The sequence below is a fragment of the Protopterus annectens genome, chromosome 8.part0, assembly GCF_019279795.1.
Source record: "Protopterus annectens isolate FY-2018-M chromosome 8.part0, PAN1.0, whole genome shotgun sequence".
Classification (NCBI taxonomy): domain Eukaryota; kingdom Metazoa; phylum Chordata; order Ceratodontiformes; family Protopteridae; genus Protopterus; species Protopterus annectens.
In genome coordinates, this window is record NC_056741.1 from 430,448,065 (window position 1) to 430,472,243 (window position 24,179).

The 24,179-nt window shown below is 37.4% G+C and overlaps 1 protein-coding gene across 1 annotated transcript in view; it reads right to left on the minus strand.

Annotated features, from left to right (window-relative positions):
* The window catches only part of LOC122808851 (neuronal acetylcholine receptor subunit alpha-7-like), a 706,379-nt gene that overhangs the window by 401,158 nt on the left and 281,042 nt on the right, over nt 1–24,179 (minus strand). Inside the window, exon 3 of the mRNA XM_044079948.1 lies at nt 21,286–21,330. Within this exon, the coding sequence (XP_043935883.1) occupies nt 21,286–21,330 (45 nt within the window). The remainder of the gene's footprint in view (nt 1–21,285; nt 21,331–24,179) is intronic.

Sequence of the window (24,179 nt, forward strand, 5' to 3'; positions counted from 1 at the left end):
ACTGACTATAGAGAGAGGTTTGCCAGTCTCTCCTAATAACTAAGGTCCTGATTTTTTATTTATGAATCTCCGAGGTCTCTCATGTTGTGTGGTATGTTTAGATAAATACATGCCAAAATATACACTGTATTTACTAATGGTGTTGATAAGATATGAGTAAAGGGGAATTATTCTCTGGATCCACTATTGATGCCTTTAGAAATTAGATGGACCAGATAAAAGGCTTTCTGAATGACAGTGGTGATATAATGACCAAATGAGAAGCAATTATCAATAAGAGTGCTCAGATCCCTTACAACAGTGTCTGACTGGAAGCGTGCATCTCCTATATGGTAAGTGCAACTGCCTTGTTTACATAAATGAACTCTTCCTCATGTTTTTACTTTTAATAAGAGACCATTGTCCTTGCACCAACAGTTAACATGGTCTAAGCCATGTTAGAGCAAATGTAAGTCAGTGGAAGATCTAATAACAATATACAATTTACAGTCACCTGCAAACCTAGTTAACCATAGGCCAGAACTGCTGGTCTGAAAGTTTTTGAAATATATGCCAAATAGGAGAGGGCTCAAAACTGATCCCCATAGCACACCAATGATAACTGTTTTGCTTTCAGAAGTGGCACCTGCTACTCTAACCACATGAGTTCTCTCAGATAACCAGTTATCAGTCCATTGCATAATATAAGGGTTTAAATGATTAATTTTGTAATATATAATCCCCTTTACCAAATAGCAAAGACATGCAGGTATACTGTTGGATGACAACCTCTCCTTTCACAATCACATAGAGCATTTTAAATCTAAGGTGTTACTTATGGTGGCCTAAAATATCTTCACATCTTACTTCAGAAGGTTGTCAGGCTGTAGACATTATCATTTCATTCCCTAGATTAGAATATGCTTTGTTCATCATTTTCCCACCATAACAGCGTTCTTCATCTGGCCTTTCTGGTCAGGGGACAAAATGGCTACTTATTACACCCAGATCCAGCAATCTATTCAACACACTTACCTTTAAGGTGCTTAGCAACCAATACTGTCTACCACCTGCTAAACTTCTAATAGTACATGAATCATCATATGCTCTCAAACGGAATGTAAACTCAAGCTGAATAAACCCCATTTCCCACTGTAGGTCTATGAAAAACCCCTGAGCAAACTGACCCATCTGATGGAACTGTTTTCCTGACAGCACATTCTCAGCAGTTCCCAAAGCAGTGCCATGATTAGAATCAAAGTCACATGTGTGATAGAGCATGAAGTGCAGGTCTTTGCTTTTCCATGTGCACAAAAAGGAGAGAAGAAAAATCCATTCTCAGGCAATGGAATGGCACCCCTTCTTTGGCTTGCCGGTCCTGTCTTTATTTTACTGGTGAGCATTTCTGGAGCTTTCGATTTTTTAAATCCTTTTGGAAGCTGCAGTTGGAGGACATTAAACAAAGCTTTTTAGAATGCTGTTTAATGCAGCTTGTGAGGAAGGAAAGCACAGCTGTAACCCTGCTGCTCAGTTTGATTTCAGTTATTGATGTTCCTGCTTTTTTTTCTTTGCTTATGGTGTGACAGACTCTTCTTTCTGGACTATAATTTCTTTCATTTTTCACCCCTTTGATTCTTATCTGAATGTTGCTATATACCCTGTCCTTCCTCATTGTGGTGGATATTTGTTGACAAGCTAATAGGAACCAAGAAAGGTTGTCCCTATGGGTTGATCAATCTTTCAGAAACTTGAACTCCATATGGTCGAACATATGATAGAGTTTTTGAAAACTCAAAGTGTTTGAATGGAGATCGCTGTACAACAAAGATCGGGAAATTTACCCTTTTCCTCACTGTAGTGTGATCTTGGAGTGAGTATGTATAATTTGCAGGGGGAGTGGAGGTGCTTGCCCCATGGCAAAAAATAAAAAGAGTAGATTTTTGTGTTTTTTTCTTTTATGTTTAAGTTTTCGAAAACTTGATCTTCTGGTCTCTTCAATATTTTTTTTAGTTTCCTAAAAGTCGATCATCTGACATAGACCCATATATATATATATATATATATATATATATATATATATATATATATATACATACACACACGTGTGTGTGTGTGTGTGTGTGTGTGTGTGTGTGTGTGTGTGTGTGTGTGTGTGTGTGTGTGTGTGTGTGTTTGCACATATGTCCAATGTACATAAGGCAGCAATATCACTTGAACATGACTAGTTCTGTACATTACCGCACATGCTAAGAAGAACCAGATATGATATTCTGCACATTCATGTTAAGGATTTATACAGAAAACAGCCAAAATACATCTGATTAGGGAAAGAACTACTTCTCTGTGCATTCTGTTTTAATTTGGATGACTACTCCCCATGACATTGTTTAACCATTTAAAGGATATGTGGAAGCAGAATCATTCACTGAAAACAGAAAGAATTATGGAGCATTTGTTATTACTTTTTTATGATGTATTTTTTATGCTAAATTTTGAGATTTCAACTTATTAGCCGCAAAATCCAATGTGATAAACGAAATATGTTCTCCTTGCGTTCTGAAACATCCCAATCTGATAAACTAAGTATGTTCTCCTGCATTCAGAAACAATACTTAATCCCATTATATATGAACTAATTCACTTCATTTACTTTTAACATAAACTTTAGGGAAAAATAACGCATAGCATTTATGTTGTGGCTTTGAATGTGCATTCAGCTGTTGCTAATATTTTATTTACTGCTTAAGGTTATGACTAACAATCTTCTGTTCATGCTGTAGTGTTCTACCTAGAAATTAGTATAAGTTGGTTTGAAATTATGTGATAAACTTACCAAACATCACCTATATGAATGCAGTCAGCAAAAAGGGTCTGCTACAAGTTGCATGCTAGTAACTCTTGGTACACCTGCTTGCTGCCATTTGCTCAAAAAAGCAAGTGCTCTAACTCCTACTAGCCTGATCTCCTGTTTCTGCATAGCCCTGCCACCACCTGATGCTATCAACCACGTAGCCCTACCATAACCTAAACCCAAAAACTATAACTCCCATCTAGCTCCATGACCTAAATCTCCAATCCACCTCTCTAACTCTAAAATCCCTGATTGCTCTCTAAACCTAAAACCTCAGTCTCCACTCCCTAAACCTAATATTTCCTTCCCACACCTTAAACCTAAAATCTTCTTCCCACTCTCTAATCCTAAACCTCCCTCAACCCCCACCCCCACCCCACTTTTTGCCTGACTGAACAAATGAGTTAAAAAATAAACATCAGCTTAGCTGAGGTACAAGATGCCCACATCCCTGGCTTTGATGCAACGATTTTTGACTGCTTGCTGTTTACCTGTAGTGCACCCAGAACAAAGTTGTTGTTGTTTTGTCTTTCGGCTTTTCCCGGTTAGGGGCCGCCACAGCGGAACTCCAGTCCGTTAATGATTGGTAGTTGATTTTTACATGCCGAGTTACCAGCCCTGACACACAACCTTCAGCAAAGGTATGCCCATTCACGCATGTCTCCACGCAGAAGACGCTTTACCTGAGAATCGAACCGGACAGCGTCTTAACCCACAAGAAAGTATATCCCTGAATCATATCATAGCAAATGCATTTTTCCTTCTTTTTCTTCTAGTTGTAAAACATGCTGATATCCTGTAATATGAGTAAACTAAGTCAAAGACTTCATCTTTGATCTTACATTAGCTGTGCATCATTGTATCTATGGACTGCAGTGAGATAGACACTTCTGTATAAAAGGAAACAATGTAATCTTTGTGTGATTACTTACTCTTCTGTTGTTTCGCCCATAGCCAAACTAAATAAGCTGTATAACAAATAATTACAGGATGGTGCTATGTTATGAAAAACTACTTTTCTAACCTTTAAAATATTTAAATAAAATATATTTACTCTGTATGCCTTACAGTGGTAGCAGGGACAAAGCCATATTTAAATAGTAGTATATAACAAGATGACACATACTGTCACTTGATATTCTTATTTATTTGATATTTAAAGCAATCAGACTGTTTCAGAATACATTTAAAATATGCTCCATGGTAAAATTCACTATATAAAGTTTTTTTTACTTAACAGAAATTAAATGGCTAGCAGTATTCAAGGCCTCATAATGGAATGCCTTGTTAAGACTTCTGAATAGATACCGATTATCTATGAATAGCATTCTCACTCCAAGACCAAAATCATGTATAGCCATCCAAAGTTTCATGACAACATAATTAAAACAAACTGCAATGAATGCCACATCATCTGTTATTACCATCCATTATGATGCATCTTAAACCATTTTAAGCTATTTCCTCAGGTCAACATCTGTTTGAGAAATCTCATCCATCAAAAATGCCATTTTCAGAAACTTGTTACGAATGCTGCCAACCTAGGTAATATGTTTACATATCTAATTTTATGTGTTTGGAAATTTGATGGAAACTGAGAACCTGTTTAAAAAAATATGAGCATAATTTAAAAATTCCTTAAAAAGACCACAGCAATAGAAAATCTGATAGCAGACTTTCTGCATGAATTTTGCTTAACAAGGTCCTAGAAAGTGGTAAAAGACTAGATCTATATTGAGTAAGAAATCTTGTCAATAATTTCAGCTACATATGAAGAACACTAATTATAATTCTTAGTAGGAACTGAGATGTCTGTGTTGCAGTTTCAGCTAAAGCAACAGCAGGGCTTCTTTAATCTGTGTCTGAGCTATATTCTGAAGTCTTAGATGTCTTTATTAATGACAACACATATGCAATATCCAGGCGAGAACAGAACTTAAGAGTACCATCATGCCTAGCTCAGATGCGCATGCTCACAGCACAGCTTTGACTGACATGGCTATACCATCTTTTATGGATGTGTTCTATGCTCCTGTAGATATGAACATATTTAAAATTAAACAGGCTTTTAACATGGGCATCATAATTTCTATTAACTTTAGAAAAGTAAAAACAGCCATAGAGTACTTAAGGATTAAGTCAGTAGTATTTCCGAAGCATCATAATGACTAATGTTTTAGTGCTTGCATTTTAATAAACAATGATTATCTTAGATGGACATCTCAAATAGTCCAATGTATGTTAAAACATAGTATTGCAATTACAGTACTCAGATCATTTGCATAACTTTGTAACTTGCTTTTAATTTTTATGGATTCATAGATTCACAGATTTTCCAAGACCACTGACTCTTATGAGTACTAATACCACTCCAGTACCCTCCTTATTGCCACGCCTTCTTTCTCTGCACAGACCATACCAGTCAATGCCACAGTAAGTTTGTGGGTACTAATCTAGTAATCTAGGTCACATTTAAAGGAGGATAGGGACTCACACTGCTTAAGATTCAGGAGAACTTTATTTCAGAAGTTCGGGAGGCACCGGGTTATAAACCTATCCCTCCACCATGTTTTATTTATCTGTTGGTGAAGGTTAGGTTCTTGGTTTGAGTAGAGGCAGAAATATTGGACTTGCGGAGCTACAGATAGTCCAGAACAATTGGGGTTCTAGTAGCATGGTAAGGAAGACAGATATATCTCCTCAAATGTCTGTAAGACTCTGAATAAAGGGGTATAGCTTTCAGTCTCTCCTGGAAGCTCAGGGGCTTAAAGCCTATCTTTTTGGTTAAAAACCTTTAGATCTTTCAAATTGTTTTATATGTTTAATGAGATACATCCCAAAGGAGGCATTGTACTTTAAATTGGTCCAATCTATGCTGAGTACAAGGGAGTTATTACTTATCTAGATGTGAGCAATAAACTGATTTGTTTAAAGTAATAATTACTGAAATTCAAAATACTTTAAAAAGTTTTATGCTTTTATGTCAACTCTCATCTTATTGTGGATGTTCTTTTCCTATTCTTCCAAACTTTGTAAGAAACCACTGCCTTATTCAAACCCTATTAAAAGACAAAGATCAAAAGATCCCTCCAGAAATTGTAAAACATTGACCATTCGTAAGTCAGAAGATTCCTATCCTAAACTAAGCTTTGCAAAGCATTGCTTGGTCCCCTTTATATCTCATAAACAATCCAACAAATGCTCTGGTTTACTTTAGCACTACCCTCACCTCTATACAAAACTCATTCTTCCCCTATTCTCGGATGAGCGTGAGGTGTCAAAAAGGCCACTGACTCTGTAGTGATATTAAAACCCTCATGGAAAGATGGATAAGGCATGGTTAGCCTGGAAAAAAACAAATGATTCTAACATCCACCAAACATATCAAACACTAAAAAAGCAAACTAGAATGGTAAATAAGTCAGACATACCCACACACTTAAGAAATCAGAAAACTGCTATCAGTAATCCCAAACAGTTTTGTAAGGAAATAAAGGAATTAGCAGGTGAAATCACAGTACCTAAATGCTCTCCCACAACATTAAAATATAACAACAAGCTTATCCTACCAGACAAGTATAAAAACGTCATCCTTTCCAGTATGTAAGACATCAGTAATTCTTTTCAACCCACTACATCGTCTCAACACAACCGTCCAGACTTCTCTCAGCCAATACTATGCCATTAGCTAAATATGCAGCAACATTTCATTTTTGAGAGGCCTCGCTATAAGAAACCATCACTCACCTGAAGAATATTTAAATATTCGTCTTCCAAAGCCACCCGGTTACATCACACATTCCTTAAAACAGCAGTAGATAAAATTGCCAAACCCTTTACCCATATATATAATCTCTCCCTTACTACAGGAGTAGAGCCTTCAGCCTTAAAATGTTTCATTGTAATCCCCATGCCTAAAGTACCCTCTCCTAAAACTATCAAGGACTTTAAATCTCCACTGTCTGCCTACTTGCAAAGACAGTTGAAAAAAAAATCTGTACAAACAAGTAGTGAATTATATTAATAGCTTTGGCCTGCTATCAAAGAAACAATATGCTTTTAGAAATGCCTTCAGTATCATTAATGCCTTACTCTCTGCAACTACACCATATCTGTAATATCAATGATGGTGTGATCACTGCTAGGATATCTGCAGATAAGACCAGGGCATTCAAAGCTATCAGTCACACTAGTCTTCTTATAAAGCTTGGACAAACTAAGTTTGGCCATAAGACTATCAAATGTTTCTAAAGTTGCCTGGTGAACAGAACATTTCATGTCTGCACTAATAACCTCTTATGTGAGTATGGCACTCTAAAGACCCAGGCAACACAAGTTTCAATTTTAGGTCCCATTCTGCTTTCATTGTTTATCAATGATCTTACAGATGACCTCCCATCCCTTCATGTCATAATCTGTGTAGATGACATACTTGTATTACAATCCAGTAAATACACCTCTATCCTCCAGAGCAAACTACAACAGTCTTTCTCTAGGCGTTGCAATTGGATTGATTCTAATTACCTTCTAATTAACTGCAAAAAAAAAAAACCTAAATGTATGCTATTAACAACCGATCATCTACAGTCTACCTCTTATTAACAACATAGATGACACCACATCACTACCTTTGTTTCTGAATACATATACTTACTACTTAACCTTGATCCTTCACTAACCTTTTCAGACATATACACAAAGTAACCAATGCAGTACAATCTCAGTTTATATAGAATCCCTCATTTATTCTCCCCTTCAGTCCACATTTCTCTAGCCAAAGTGTTCTTCATCTAAAATGGAACATAGTCTTCCTCTTCTTACCTTTTACTAAACGCAAAAATTTCAAAGACTGCAATTCACAGAAAATAAACATTTGCAGATTTGCCCTCCTTGCTGACAGCAGCTCTCACCACTGAAATCTCCTACATTCTCTAAACTGGCCTCTATTTACTGAAATTTCAATGCATCTCCTTTGTACTCTTATGCATAAAATGCTAATCAATGGATAATGCATACATTTCAGACAAAAACTGCCCACCCTAGGAAGTACCTAGGGGAAGACTATTACATTAGGCAGACCTCCATGCAAAACAACTACTGGAGAACATTTTGTCTCTTGACTAGGCCGAGAGTTATAGAACAGACTCCAATCTGAATTAAGGAACATGAAAACTCTCACTGACTACAAAAAGGCCTTCCTCAAACACCTTCACAAGGAAACTTGGTAAAAGTGCTTTAAGGATAGCATACTCCCTCCAGCTATACAGTCTTTCCCTGTTAGTTGTCATGAAAAGTTGAAATCTAAATGGACTCTGTATATCTTTCAAAAACTGTAAATACTTTTGATTTTACTGTTAACCCTTTCTCTTTAAATCTCTCTGCAGCCTTTTTCAATACACAATATCTGTATACTCTGTAGCAAGCATTTCTTATTGAACATAAGGCCCTGCAACAAGTGTATGATTGTTCTAAGACTATGTAACAAGCATTTGTTTTTGCTATTGCTCTTATTTATTGTATGTTTCATGAATATTCAAGTTGTTTGCTTCTGTTTTTGTACATTCAGGTCATGGCTGAAAATAGTTTTCAGACCAGCCCACCTACCCACTTACTACCCAGTTACTAAATAGTAAATGAATAACAATTGCAGTAACAAACTAGAGCATTTTTTATTGTAAGATAGCATTGCTTTATGAATGCATAATGAATAACTCTGCTTTGCATATTGCCAAACACATACTGATTTGCTTTTTTAAAATAATCAATGATATGCATCTCTGCTTAATTAACCACTGCAAGTGTAAAATCCAAAAAGGCAATGTAATTAAATGCCAGAATATTATCAGTCTGTGCACAAACCTGAACTCCTTCATAATGGAAGTAATGTGACTCACTGCTCTACTGTAGTCATGTACTGAAAAGTACTGTTGTGTCAGAACCAGTTCCTGTACTCCATGCCTGCTCCACCTTCAAACATATATTGGTACTTGACCTGCAGCAATTGTATAGCTGGAATAAATAACCGAAGAACATACAGGGGCACAGGCTAATTTAAAGACAACTTCTAAATATCTCCATATTGTTATCATTTTGTTTTGTTGGTCAATGAATCCATTTTACATATGTCGGAACAGAGCCTATTTTAGAAATATATAACAGAATGTCTAACAAAACAAAGTTAGTTCTGCTAATGTAACAGAAACAGCATCCACTTATCCACACTGCCGTATGTTTCCTAGGGCATGTAGCTAATGTATTTTATTTAAGATGAAGCTATTTTAAGTTACTGCATTTTAGACATCTGTCAAACAAGCTGTAGAGATGAAAAAGACTCCATACTGAAATGCCAGCTCTTCAAATGGCGAGTGGTGACAAGCTGAAAAGAAGACCAAAAAAGAAGAAGGATGAATCTTGAAAATCACTTTTCTCCTTAAAACATCTTATTTCGGGGGGGGGGGCAAGTCCTCCATGTACCCCCCCTCAGACTTATATATCCCAACTCTGAATTGCTGTACCTCAGAGAAAAGGGAATATTCTGAGAAATGGCATCTCAGAATTAGCATATGTAAGGGCGTTAATTTGGCTATTCAGTCTCTGTGTTTCGGAACTTGGTCAAACGGGGTCCCAACATTTCAAATGGTTACTTAAAAGGGAATGTGTTTTTACTATAAAGGTACTTTTGGAGGGAGCACTGTTGTTGATGTGTGATATGTAACTGAGTCAAAAAATATCAAAGCTAGACTATCACACATTCAGTATGTTTGTATTTTATGATGGGCATTTTATAATGCTAGATCTAGGTTGATCATAAACATTGTGCTTTTGCTTATATCCAAGTTATGTGCAACTTCCAAGTTAGTTATACTGAGACTGGGGGCTTGGGGGAGAGTTCCCATGTTGGGATGTGGAGGGGGCTTGCCTACTTGCAATTAATGTAGACTAAACGCTGAAGTAGCTATAGAGACATTTTGGGTATGAGATGAAATTTGTTAAGTCTTTTAATTACAAATATTCCCATCTTTACTGAGCAAGATGCAAGTAATCACAGTAAAATCTTATTTTAGAATGCCATCAGCCAAAAACATACAGTTATGTATGTTTCCTTTTGTTTGAAACTCCTAAAATGAGGCCATATTGAAAACATTTTGTTCTCTTCTAAAATTTTAACAGTCTGATCTCACTGGTACTTCAATGGATCATAGAGTGTTACACAAAGGATGTCATTGTTATTAATATGCTTATTTTTACTTTGCACTAACATTTGGACCAGTTGCCATAATGGTTAAGGTCTTTGCCTCCCATGCACAAGGTACAAGGTTCGATCCTGACCTCTGACCAATGCCTATTTGGAGTTTGCACATTGTCCCTGTGTCTCCATGGGGTTTCTCCCATGTCCACAAAACATGCTGAGTGTGCCCATCCAAACTCATCAATGAATGGAGCTATGAGAATCAGCAGAGACTCTACATAGTGCCCTATGGGGAAGAGCTGTACAGACCAACTGCTTTGGGCATCTACTGAGGTGTGCAGTATCCTCAAGATAGGAGAACATGGATCACAGACTGTGTGCCGTGGCAGGGCTAGCCACTTGATGGTGTAAAATATGGCTCTAGGTGATTCGGTTATGTTGACTAATTTCATCAAAATGGGCATGGGTAGTTACTGGTAATAAGTGGGTTGAGGAACTGGCCTACTCTGACCTACGCCAGGGACCCTTGATAACAGTGGGAGGGATATATTTGTCCCTCTTAGCCAGTGTGTGCCCGCCATAAAGCCCAGCAGCCTTGTGAAAATAAGCTACCAGCCGGATGGTGTCTAGTTGCCCAGCCTGGGTTACCTGGGATAGCTGTGTTGAGTGAAATCTGGATGTAAAACCAACTGACCTGCCAAACATGAACTGAGAATTGCTATGCTTAATGTAGCTTCACTTACAGGAAGCAGCTTGGAAGTAGATGATATGGAAGAGGCTGTACATCCTATGTATCCAACAGACAAGATGGAAGGGCAGTGCAGCAAAGTCACTTGGCTTGGGATCCAGACTCTATTACTCAAGAGGGGGACAGGCTAGAAATGGATTAGGAACTGTGGTGAGAGAGAGGCTTCAGAAGGCAGTGAGGGATATCATCAGAATTAATGACAGACTCATGGCAATCAGACTCCAGTGTAATGATAGGGCAGTATTCATAATCTCAGTCTATGCTCCACAGCAGGGTTGTGATCGTGAGGAAAAGAGTGTATTCAGACAGCAGTTGCAGGACCTACTAGATACAGCGGGTCAACATGAATTGGTGTTGATAATGGGTGACTTGAATGTACATATTGGGACAGACAGAACAGGATATGAAGATTGCCTGGGCCCACATGGGTGCGGCAACAGGAATAAAGAAGGAGAAGCCATTCTAGACTTCTGTCTGGCAAATGGCTTGATAGTAGCCAACACATGGTTCAGAAAGAGAGACAGTCACAAGGTCACATACAAGAGTAGCCAACATGCAACTCAGGTAGACTTTCTCCTATAAGGAAAAGGCACTGGGGTAGAATCTATGATTCAAAGTCATCCCCAGTGAAACAGTCAGTCCAGAGCATAAACCACTAGTTGCCACAATCAGATACAAACAGTGGTCAGAGAAGGCTCTAAGGTCAACAGAGACCAGCCTGAAGACCTGGAAGTTGACTAGACAGAAAGTACAACAGTTCAAGGAATTATGCAGGGCTCTAGCACCCCAAGAAGAGGAGGAAATAGGTGGAGTTGAACAGGAATAGCAGCACCTAAAAACAGCATGTGTTAGGACTACAGAAAATATAAGGGGCGGAGCCAGTTATAGAAATAAGGTACATAAGGAAAGCTGGTGGTGGAATGCAAAAGTCCAGAAAGAAGGAGTGCAGGAAGAAGTGGAAGACATAAAAGACTGACCAGGCTAGGAAGGACTACTGGTTGGCTAACAAAGAAGCTAAGAAAGAAGTTACAATAGCAAAAAATAGGGCATCAGAGGCACTCTACCAACTTCTGGAAAGTGACTCATTAAGTGGAACAAAGAAACTACATCAGGTTGCAAGGCAAAGACAGAAAGATAAAGAAGATAGTTAAACACCCTTTATAAGGGATGCCAGCAACAACCTGCTCACCAGTCCACAGGATATTAAAGGCAGATGGAAGGAGTATTTCCAGGAGCTTCTGGATGAAGAAAACCCCACAAAAGCTGTACTGTCCCAGAAACAGCCTGCAATGAGAGAAGAAGAGGAGCCCACCCTAGAAGAAGTAAGAACAGCACTAAGGAAAATGAAGTCAGGGAAAGCAGCAGGCTCAGATGAGGTCACTGCAGATATGATAAAGATGCTGGGTGAGATAGGGGAGAAATAGCTCCTGAGGGTACTAATAGCAGTGTGGAGAGAAAGGAGTATCCCAGATGACTGGAAAGTAAGCATACTCATGCCAGTGTACAAGAACAAAGGAGACATCCACAAATGTGGGCAATACAAAGGCATCAAACTCCTATCACATTGCATGAAAGTTCTAGAGAGGGTGAGTGATAAACGGATACAAAGAGTAGTAGAATGTAAGACGGGAGATGAGCAGTTCGGATTCAGATCAGGCTGCAGCACAATTGATCAGATCCTTGCAGTGAGACCAGTACTTGAGAAGAAGATAGAGATGACGAGAGAGTCCAACTGGGCATTCCTAGACTTGGAGAATGCATATGACAACGTCCCAAAAAAGTTGACTTGGGCAGTACTGCTGAGGTTTGAAATCTCAGAAATATTGGTAGAATTAATGCAGGCTGTGTACAAGGACCCAATGACTAAAGTACGAATAGAGTTCGGCCTCACAGAGGGGTTCCCAGTGGGAGTGGGTGTACACTACGGTTCAGCTCTGAGCCAACTGATGTTCATACTGGTGATGGACTACATTAGCAAACAGATCGGAGGGGACAGATTAACAAAGTTGCCGTATGCAGATGATGCGACATTACAGGCAGACTCTGAGCTAGAACTTCAGCAAAGGATAGGAGAATGGAATGCAAAACTGAAGGCAGATGGGATGAAACTAAGCACAGATAAGACAGTGATAATGGCAGCAGATTGGGGAAATCAGAAGAAGCTGAGAATAGAGATGGAAGGGAAGACAGTGGAATAAGTAAACAGCTTCAAGTATCTGGGAGAGGTGGTTAAGGAGAAGAGAAGTCTGAATGAAGAGGTCAAAACTAAAAACAGAGGGGCTGAAGCCAGCAGGCATAGTGTCGGTTATAGACTATGACAGAATAATGCCAAAGAAGCTGAAAAATAAGGTGTACAAGACAGTGGTGTGACGAGTACTGACAGTGGTGCGACCAGTACTACTATATGGTGCAGAAACCTGGGCAGTAAAGGCAGAACAGTTGAAGAAGCTAGAGGTGATGGAAATGAAGTGCCTGAGAAAGGTGGTAGGATGCACACTGTCGGACAGAGGAAGAAATGAGGACATAAAAGCAGAAACCAAAATAGCTCTAACTGCAGAAAAGGTCAAAGAGAACAGATTACAGTGGTTTGGACATGTGCAGAAAAGCAGAAGAAAATCTGGTGAGGGAGATTTTGGACAGACAGGAAGAAGGTAAGAGGAAGTGAGGACATTCAGCAAAGAGGTGGATGAATTGTGTGAAGGAAGATCTGTGACAGTCAGGCATGAGTGTTGAAGAAGGGAGGAGTGTGGCACTGAATCAAGACAGCTGGTGACAGTTAAAATGATATCCTGACCCCATTTAGAAAAAAAATGGGAAAAAGGGGACTGATGATAATGATATATATTATCTCTATTAAGCTTAGTATTTTTTCATCTTTAGCTATTATTTCCTAAATCTGAAAAGTATGTGCATAAGTTCTTTAAATCTCACCATATAAATGATTTGTTGTGCATGTATGTGTATGTGTGTGTGAACAAAAAACTTAGATAAATACCCTAAAATTGTAGGTTCATAGGTTCATAGGACACTACTAGGCTAGTTGGCCTTGAGGGCACCTTTAAGCCTAACCAGTTTCCCTTTCTGTGCTCACATTAACCTATCCTATTTGGTTAGAGATTGGCCTTACCCATTCTGTGGTCAGTAATTATATATTACCCCTATTGAGAATAACTGGCATCATACCACAGATAATTTGAGGGGGACTCGTGCATGGGATAAATCATTTAGAAGATGCTTCTGTCCATTACAGGTACAGGGGGCAGTCCCAGAGTAAATTTTCTGTTTTCCATCCATAGATCCAAGCTGCACTTGAATATGGACAGGGAAGAACTTTGTTTTACATGTGAGATGTACCTGACCCTCGAAACTGTTCTGCTGATGTTGCAGAAGAGGTTTAAATCCCTAGAGCAAGTATTTCTCATGACATTTGACCTTTGCTGGCATGCAGTAAATCCATTAGTACTGGGTTGGTGGATGCCTTGTATGCCAGACACAAGTCACCTCTTAGCAGTCTGTAGGATACCAAGTACAGTGGCAAGGCTTTGGGTTAGTTCATGTAGGACATGTTATTTAGGCCTTGTATCCTTTCAGTAGGGTACCTCTGTGGGCATTACATTTGTGACATATGTCTGGACAGATATATGCCAACGGGGGAATTATATTCAATGATTGGCCTAATAAGGACTAAATAAAAAGGTTGATGACACAACTAGACCTAGACACAATCCCTTTGTTTATAAGATGTGCAATATAGAAGGACTTTTTATGACAATGGACACATGCTGATCAAAAGTTAAGTTACTGTCCACATACATTACCAAATCTTGAACAGCTGGATCAGTTCTTAGGGCCATATTGTTAATGTCATTATTCCCAGAGACAGATGACTTCCCAAAGGATACAATAATGCATTTTTTGGTATTTAGTTTCAGTCCATGACTTTAGCACAAGTTATTCATTTATCCTGCAGGATAGCTAAGTCATTTGTGGATTCAATGACTGCTCCTGCTTTGAAAACTTAGTCAGCGAGGGCCCTTTGGTACTGACTTTTACTTAAGAAAAATAGATGCCAAACAGGAGAGGTCTCAGCACAGAACCCCGTGGGACTCCAGTGGTGACTGGTCTCTTCCTGCAGGTAATGTCTCCTATTTTGATTTCCTGCATCCTGTTGGTCAATCCAGTGGCTGACATAGGGGTTCACTCCCAGTTTATTTAGCTTTTCTACTATGCAAGAGTGGGGCATTGTGTCTGAAGCTTTGGCCAGGTTGAGGTATACGGTGTATACCATTTTGCTTTCATTTATTGCTTTGATAATCATTTCATAAAATTCCACCAGGTTGAGTAAGTATGACCTGCCCTTGATGAGTCCAAACTGAGACGGGCCCAATGTTTGGAGTTTCCCTATGCCCTGATTGATTAGTTCCATAGTAAGTCTTTCCAAGGCTTTACATATGAGGCGATCAGACTTATGGGTTTGTAATTGCCTGGGTTAGTTGTATGCCCTCCCTTATGCAGGGGAATAACTGTAGCTGTTCTCCATTCATTTGGTACAAAACTGTATGTAGACTGAGACTGAAAAGTTTTCATCAAGATAAGACTTCATCCAAATAAAATCCATTAGCTTCAGTCATCAAACATATATTAAACATAATTATCAATTAGTCACAATTAATTGCAATCAATTAAAAAAAATAAACAGTGTCAAAAACTTAACTTGGTTTAAGCACTTTCAACCTCTTTTCCTTTAAAAAACATGTAATATCCACAGTTACGTTTAACCCAGGAAAACAATTTGCCTTGAGCTTTATTTGCCACTCAGTCTCTTGTTTCAAGTTTATTCTTGAAGTCACCCCCTCTTAAGTCCATATACACTTGTTCAACCACAAAAAAAAGATTTTTTTTAATTACAACAAATACATGAATATTTATATAAAGCATTATTTAAGTCCTTACTTTTAATAGAATATAAATGTTCCTTGACTCTGAAGCTCTTGTTGTCATGCCTATACAAAATGCTTGACAGCCTGAGCAAATGCTCATATAAACTATTCCCTTTGAACTGCAAGGAAAAAGTGCCTCGCTCTTTAAATTTAAATGCTCTAAAAAAATAAACAACACTTCCAAAATGAACCTGTACATATTACATATCCCACATCTATAGGTTCCTCTAACCTTATTGGTACTAGGTATTACAATTTTAGTATTGTCATTTTGTAAAAGTGTCCTAAAGCTATTTGTGTTTTATATATAAATAATAGTTTATTACCATATAATTTACTTAATTCTCTGTTTCCCTCAATAATGCTCCAGTTGTCACATAAAACTTTGTGTCAACTGACATGTCTAAAAAAATAAAATTGTATCCTCCCATTGTCATCTCTAGATGTGTAATATGTCTACAACCTACTGTTAACTATATCAAATATCTTATAAACATACCCTAAAAAGATCCCATTACCTGAAGCCATTCTCCAATCCAGTCTTATTGATATAAATTCATACAGAATTCACTCCAAGAAATGAACTCAGATGTGAACTACCCCTTTGCAAACCACTTACTCAGACTAATATTTTAGTCCACCAATAACAGATACAGATTCAATAAGAAAGATAATGAAGAACATTTAAACAGTCCCTTCACTAAACTCCCTCTCTCAATATTTTTATGCAAAGTTCCAAATGAAAAAACGCACAAGAAATACATAAACAAACTGTTTGCAGAAAACAGAAAAACACACTGCCAAAAATCCATCAAAAACAAAATAACTCAATTAATACATTAACACACACTCATATACACACACACACACACACACACACACACACACACACACACACACACACACACACACACAAACAAAGAAAAAGCAATGCATGCAAAGACCATGCTTGCTCAGTCCTTGGTCTCAAACTATGGGAATTTATCCCTTCTTTTCTTAAAGATCATTCTTCTTACCCCATTTTCCATTCAAAAATAAAAACACATTTCAAGACACTAGGAGAATGTAACTGCTGTCTCTCAGATCATTTAACTTAACCTCTTCATTCCCTTCTTTTGTCACATGCTTTGCTCTGATTCTGTTTTTGATTGTGATTGTTTTGGCATGCCAGCTCTGATGCTACAGTGTATAATATGCATGTACACATTGTGCTTTTTTTTCAGTCACTCTGTATATGTCTTTTATCTATTGCATTTATACCCTCAAGCCAGCTCTGATATTCACTTTGTATATAAAGTATGTATATACTGCATTTTGACCTTCACTCTGTACATAATATCAGATAACTATTGTGTTTCCCTGGGCTGAGACTGGGTAACAAATGGAAAATAAATTTATTTAACATTTGTTTACTAGGAAATTCCGACTTTGAACTAAGCCAATTTTCAGTAGATGCCTGGGGAGAAATGCTCCAGATGCATGTCTTTGAAATGAGGGAGGAAACCAGAGCTCCTGTAGGACACCCACACAAACATAGGGTGGACATCCAGACTGCACAGAAGGCACACCAGCCGAGAGTCAAACAGGAGAACTGCTTGCTGTGAGGCAACAAAGCTACTGCTGCAACACTGCGCTGTCCACCAAATCCAAAAAAAGAAAAAAAATCCTTAAACTGTGCATGATGAGAACCATATACATAGTACAATTAATGACCATTATTATATTCAGACATTTTTAGATAGGCTTGACAGCTGGGTCAGGACGGTCATGGAAGTTAATGTTAGTAAAACAAAAGTTATTCACTTCAATGAGAATAATTTTTGTTATCCTTATGGCATGAGAAAGATCATTTTAAATTATGTAACTGTTACTAAGAACCTATACATTAATGCAGATGGAAGTTAAGTTTTGGAACCAATCTTTTAGTTATTATCAGATGCTGTTATTATGAACTGGGAAATATATTAAGAACAATATTAAGTAGGAATGCCATGGTACTATTGCCAATTGTAAAACCATTATTCAACCCATTATGCAGTGTGGAGCAGTAGTCTCTCTTTCAATAACTCTCATACAAGGAGATTAGAGAGAATTTAAACATTTTTTACATGACAGATTAAAGGTATGAGAGGGCTAATGTTTGCTAGAGGTTTGGACGTTTTGTCTGTGTTTACCTTTAAGTTATAGGTTTATTAGGGAAGATATGATGATGGTACATAAATAAATCTATAGTGACATTTACTGAATACTAGAAATAATTAACTTGTTGGTTATTGTTGTTCGTCACAGGACTAAGTTTATAGGTAATTCATTTCATATTCAGGCCAGTTGGTGGTAAAATTTGTTTCCTATCGAAGTATGGAGAAACGAGTCATTGCCTTAATATAATTCTAGTCTGGATAGATGGATAGGGAAGAGAATTTTTGATTGTCAATTTATCGTGGGTAGAATCTTCAAAGGCCCTTCAAGGCTGTGAGTTTGCATTGTTGAAATTTCATATATTTACAAGTAACGCATCCTAACATGGTTACACTAGAAAAGAGTACTCCAAAACATTGATTAAAAAAGTAAAAATAAATAACTCTCATCTCTTCAAAATATAACCCACCATTAAAAAGACCAATGCATCCTAATGTCTTCTGCAAGAAAAAAGTATGTAACTGCAAATTTCTAGGTAAATGAGAAAAATATAAATACTTAACATAAGGGGCAGAATCAGGAACACACACACACACACACACACACACACACACACACACACATGCCTAGGGCCAATTTAAAGTGTCCAATCCACTTACAGCATGTCTTTGGGATGTGGGACGAAACCGGAGCACCCGGAGGAAACCCTCGCGACCACGGGGAGGACATGCAGACTCCGCACAGAAGGCACCCCAGCTGAGAATTGAACCAGAGAACCTCTTGCTGTGAGGCGATAACGCTAACTGCTGCACCACCATGGCTGCCCAAAGAGCCTGGCATCTATTTAGAGAAAATGCTCTATACTACAATTCTGTAAGATGTTAGATAGTTTAAAGAGTTATGGTCTTGATTTTATAAACATAAATAAAACATGTCTTGTATATTTTGCATGCAGTTAAGCTAGCCTTAATTTATAATATTCCTTGTCAAAAATTCACATTATATTTGGGAATATATTTGAAGTGTTTTTCTTTATGTTATTAATCTATAATTATGTAATTATTTTAGTCTAATTTGTATGTTTGTAGGTCTCAACTTTAAATAAAGAAACTAAAATGAATGGCAGATTTGTTTCTTAGGATTAATAGTCACCATCACTTACTTAAGGGCAGTAAGAGTGATGATATAAAGCACTTAGTAAATTAGCTGCTACTAAACATAAGTATAAGGATATTATCATCATTAGAGGAATTAATGACTTCAGTACTCCTTCCCATAATAAGACAATTAGTGTATGAAGTGTATGCTTTTTAAATAAAACCTTCCAGGTCCTTATTTCCACCTGCAGAGGAGAATTGTACTTATTTTGTATCTGTTAGTTTATCCTGGGAGGCTAGTTGACTATATTTCCTAGTGTCACCTCTAATATGATATCTCTAACCATTGAAATCAGTGATGGTTTGACTACAGTACCACATCTCTAAAACTGACAAGAAGGAAAATGGTCAAAGCTGTAATTTACAAAGCTGGCTCAAAAGGTGTTTAGTGAGTAGCCGAATAGTATAATATACTGGAAAGATAAGGTGGGTGAGTGCAGGCTTTATTTTGCCCAAGCCAAGTAATATTTGTAATTAACGGTCGTCTAGTAAAAATCACTAAACTGATAAAATATTTTCTGGGAACAATACAATTCTAGAATTAGGAATGTTAGACTGTACATTCTTCTTTGCAAGGCTGGAAGTCCCAGCAACAATTATGTACAGTTGCTGACCATCTGATAATAGAGAAAGCAGTATAAGTGGACCAAGAGGTAGCACACTCATCTGTGGTGCAAAAGGCTGGAGGTTCTATTCTCACAAAAGGCAGATGGATTGCTGACACTGAAGTACAGCATAGGAGTGATGCTACACTCCTGAGTGTGCCATCCTTTGGCCCCTTCTGCTTGAGTTGATGGATGTAAAAAATCCCACAGTGCCTATCAAAAAGAGCAGGGGGAGTTACCTGATGCCCTAGCCAAATTGCCCCTAGTAGTATAAATAGCACATCGGGTCTCCTTTTTTATGTGAAGTCTCTGTCTCAGTGATGTGTGTGAAAAATCTCTCTTTTTGTGGTGGAACACATAAATTGACAAGTTTCATAGACTTAAACAGCATCAGTGCAAGATACATAGTAGATTTTCATAAATGTTAAATCATATTAGATAAAAGAAGTGATCATCATTACTAAGAAAGATAGCAAAGTAATTTGTTCAAATATTACAAGAATTAAAAACAATAATAATTATTGTCCTGGAAAAGGTTATACACTGCATTTTCTAATAACAAATAGTAGAAGCATTTACTGAACACTTCAGGATATTGTCTAGAACCTCTGGTACCCAGATTCTTGATAGGGTTATGACATAAACTGACTAAACAAATAACAAACATGAATGTATAGTTTCTTATCTTGACAAAGTTAAGTTTAATGTAAGCAATGGATGGATGACATTTTCCTGAATTTCTAATATTCTAGTAACTGTTTTGCATTTTTATTCCAATATGTTCTTAGGTCATCTACATTCCCAAGATAAGGACTATGTAACTCTCCCCCAACCAAATGAGGAGAAAGGAGCCTAATAATGAATATTAGACCAAGTGGTTTAAATATCTTACTGGCAAAAATTTTCTGAAAGGGTTCTTTTAATTGTTTGACTATACATGCATTACTTAGGTCCTTGTTAATTGTTAACCTATCTATGTACTATCTAGTACTGATCTACTAAAGGATGGGTTGTCAGTACAATATAACTGTCTATGAATATATAGTTTTGCCATTGATAAGGTCTGTAAGTTGATATGATATCACATTATTCATTTAAAACACAGGTACATGATTTCTGTTGCACTGAACTTATGACAAACCAAACAAATGTCTCAGAGCTTCCCTTAGATATTAAAAAAGCATTTTATGCTTCCTCTTACAAAAACACGTTTCATTATAATAATGTGTATTTATTCCACCGAACAAAAGAGCACACTTGAATTAATTATGATTTAACTTAACATATTCTTCTTCTTCTACTATTGAGTTGCAATGAAATGCACATAATCATGGACAGTTTATATTTCTGCATTAGCCGAACCTCACCTATAACAACACTGAATAGTCAGCCTTTAAAGTACACAGTATATTTTAGACATAGTTTGGTTTCAATTGAAATAGGCCTGGGACTCCACAGCATTACCGTTGTGTTTTCATAGCATTGGAGATCTTCCATGTGTTAGTAAACAACACAGTGTTCTGTCTTCAGATTCTTCTCATTATGTGAAAGTACATGTGAACTATTTGCTCAGATATAAAAGAATGTTTGCAAGCTGTCAACATTTGATGCATCTTGGTCTTTTGCCTCCTACCAATATATGTAGTATGGGAAGTAAATAAAAATTCTGAATCTTACCATCTGAAGCCAAATATTAGTTGTCAACACTTGATTTTTCTCATCCTTCAAAATAAAAAAAAAAGTGTGTTAGATGCACAACTAACAAACTTCAGGATATAATGCATGCTGATACAATGAGTATTTTACACATCCAAAACAGCAAGTAAAAAGGTCATACATTAAAGCCGTGTAGGCAAAAATAAAAATAAACAAGAAAAAGACCCTGGTAAACCAGAGTCTTTACTGATTATGGAGTCCCACTGGAATATGCAAATGACCCCTTAAGGACATATGAGTTTTCTAAGATATGACTTTTGAATGCCAGCTGACTTTCTTTTAGTTTTTATAAGCCTTTATTGAGGTATTTGGGCCAATAAAGTTAAATTACACTAGCTGTGGCCACAAAATGTTTAACTTTTTCATTAATACAGCCTAAGTGAATAGTTTGGCTTTTTCTTAAAGTACTCAGAATTTCAATTTCCCGGTTTCATTTACCATTTTATAAGGCATTTCCACACTGTTTAAGCTTATTTTATCATGGTTTTGAGTTCTAAGGATAAGACCAGTGTTCTTTTAATTACAATTACCCTGGAGTCTGTATCCATATTCTCAGCAATTTTGCATATACACCCACTATTTAGCATGTTATGTAAAAACACACACACACACACACACACACACACACACACACACACACACACACACACACACACACACACACACACACACACACACACAAAAATCAAACTCTAGAACCTTTTCTGGGCACAAGCTAAACATAGCAGACTGATGCTTATGTTACTGACCTAGCAGGAAGCTATGGTGATTGTTCTTATGTGATACTCCGGAATTCATAGAGAAAAGTATAAAAATACAACTTTTGCTGCACAGAAAAGCTGAGCTGTGCTGGTCTGTTGTTTAGTGGTACATAATTATGCACATTCTGATCAGCAATACATAGGAATTATAATACAATTAATAGAGAATTTACATGACCATGAATCATTCAATTGAGCAGTTTGAAAAAATGATGAGCAGCCAATGAACCTGGTAAGTAGTGTAAATACCTAGCAGCTCACACAGATACACACACACACACACACACACACACACACACACACACACACACATATATATATATATATATATATATATATATATATATATATATATATATATATATATATATATATATATATATACAGCAGCAGATGACACACATAATCATATACACTCACAAAAGGACATGCACACATTCCACACGTGAACACACACACACACACACACACACACACACACACACACACACACACACACACACACACACACTCATACACACGCAACAACATATGTTCTCACAGCCATCTTATAAACACTGAAGGTGCTACTTACTTAAGCTGGCAGTGCTTGCTGCATGCTTCACCCTCTGCAGATTCTCTCCCATCAAAATGCATTGGTGCTTGTACTTAAATTACTTTGTACATTTATGCATTTTATTGGCTGCTCTACACAGAAATTAAAAGGTACAGATCTGTGATTCACTATACTTTGCAGTTTGCCCTGCAAAGCATTGCATAGAGATGCAAGAAGACCTCATCAGCTTATGCCCAACCCCCAACAACTACATCTGGTTGCAGCTCTAAACTGCTTGCTGTTCTGTAGAGCAAGTCTGTACTACTAAACAACAAGGGGACCATGAATCTGGATAGCCTTGCATAGTAAAGCAATTTATGAATCTCACCCTGGCTTTCAAAAACAGTGTAGTGTTTTAATGCACATGTATTTATTAATTTATCTATTAACCAAGAATAGGAGCCAGTACAAAATGGACTCATCTCAGCAAAGATCTGGACCACAGTCAAACAAAAATGAAAACTAATCAATATAACAAATTTAGCAGTAACTTAAGGCAAATGTCAGTGTGATTACACAAAATAAAGTTTTCCATTGCTATAATTAAGCAATAACACACCTGGGTGAGGGTAATGCTGGATTTGCCCACAGTTGGTGTGGTTTGGTCATGAGGGTGAAGCCTAAGTGGCCAAACAAAGACAACCATGGGTAAATCCAGCATTACCCACACCCAGAAGTGGGTTATTGCTATTATACAATGACATTATTTAAGAAAAAAATACTTTTCTTAAATAATGGCATTGTATAATGCCTCCTTGCTGCCCTTCCACAGCTATCCAGTATTCTGCAGCAGTTCTGATGCACTGCACATGTGTATGGTTACACAGTACATCAGAGCTGTGTGTGGAAGCAACGGAGAAAGGAAGATCTCCATTGCTTTTTTTTAAGCTATCTCACTATGTTAAACTCATTTCACATAGCGAGATAACAGCAACAGAGCTTTTCCATTCTCCGTTGCTGTCGAACACACAAAAAAATAAGACTTATACTAATGGAAAAAGTCTGGGTGACTGGACCTTTTTCCATTAGTATGCATCTGATTTACAACGGGCATGCTGACCAATCAGCGTGCATGTTCTGGAATGTTAATAGGGGGTTGTTGTATAATATACAATATAAAATGCTACACATAGTTAATACAATGTAACAGTTGTCACATCCTAAATATGGAAGTACTATATATTTAAGGCAGAAGTAAGTCTGATGTGCAGGTCAAATTACCAAGTCTAGATTTTCAAATCAGATTACAATTTATGGTGGAAGCATCACTTTGGGTGCTTATGTGTTCAGTACCTCCATATGTTACCCTGAATTTTTCAATAACCAAATACTTTTTTTTAGCACTGGCATGGTGTCAGAAATAAAAAGGGGTTTTGGAACTGTAATTATTAATTGTTTGGCTCTTTACTGGTTGTTTCGTAGCTGATGTTTCTCCTCTGGTCGCACCTTCACTGTAGGCCAACAGTTAGCGTGGGAAGGGTTATGCAAGTAAATCATCC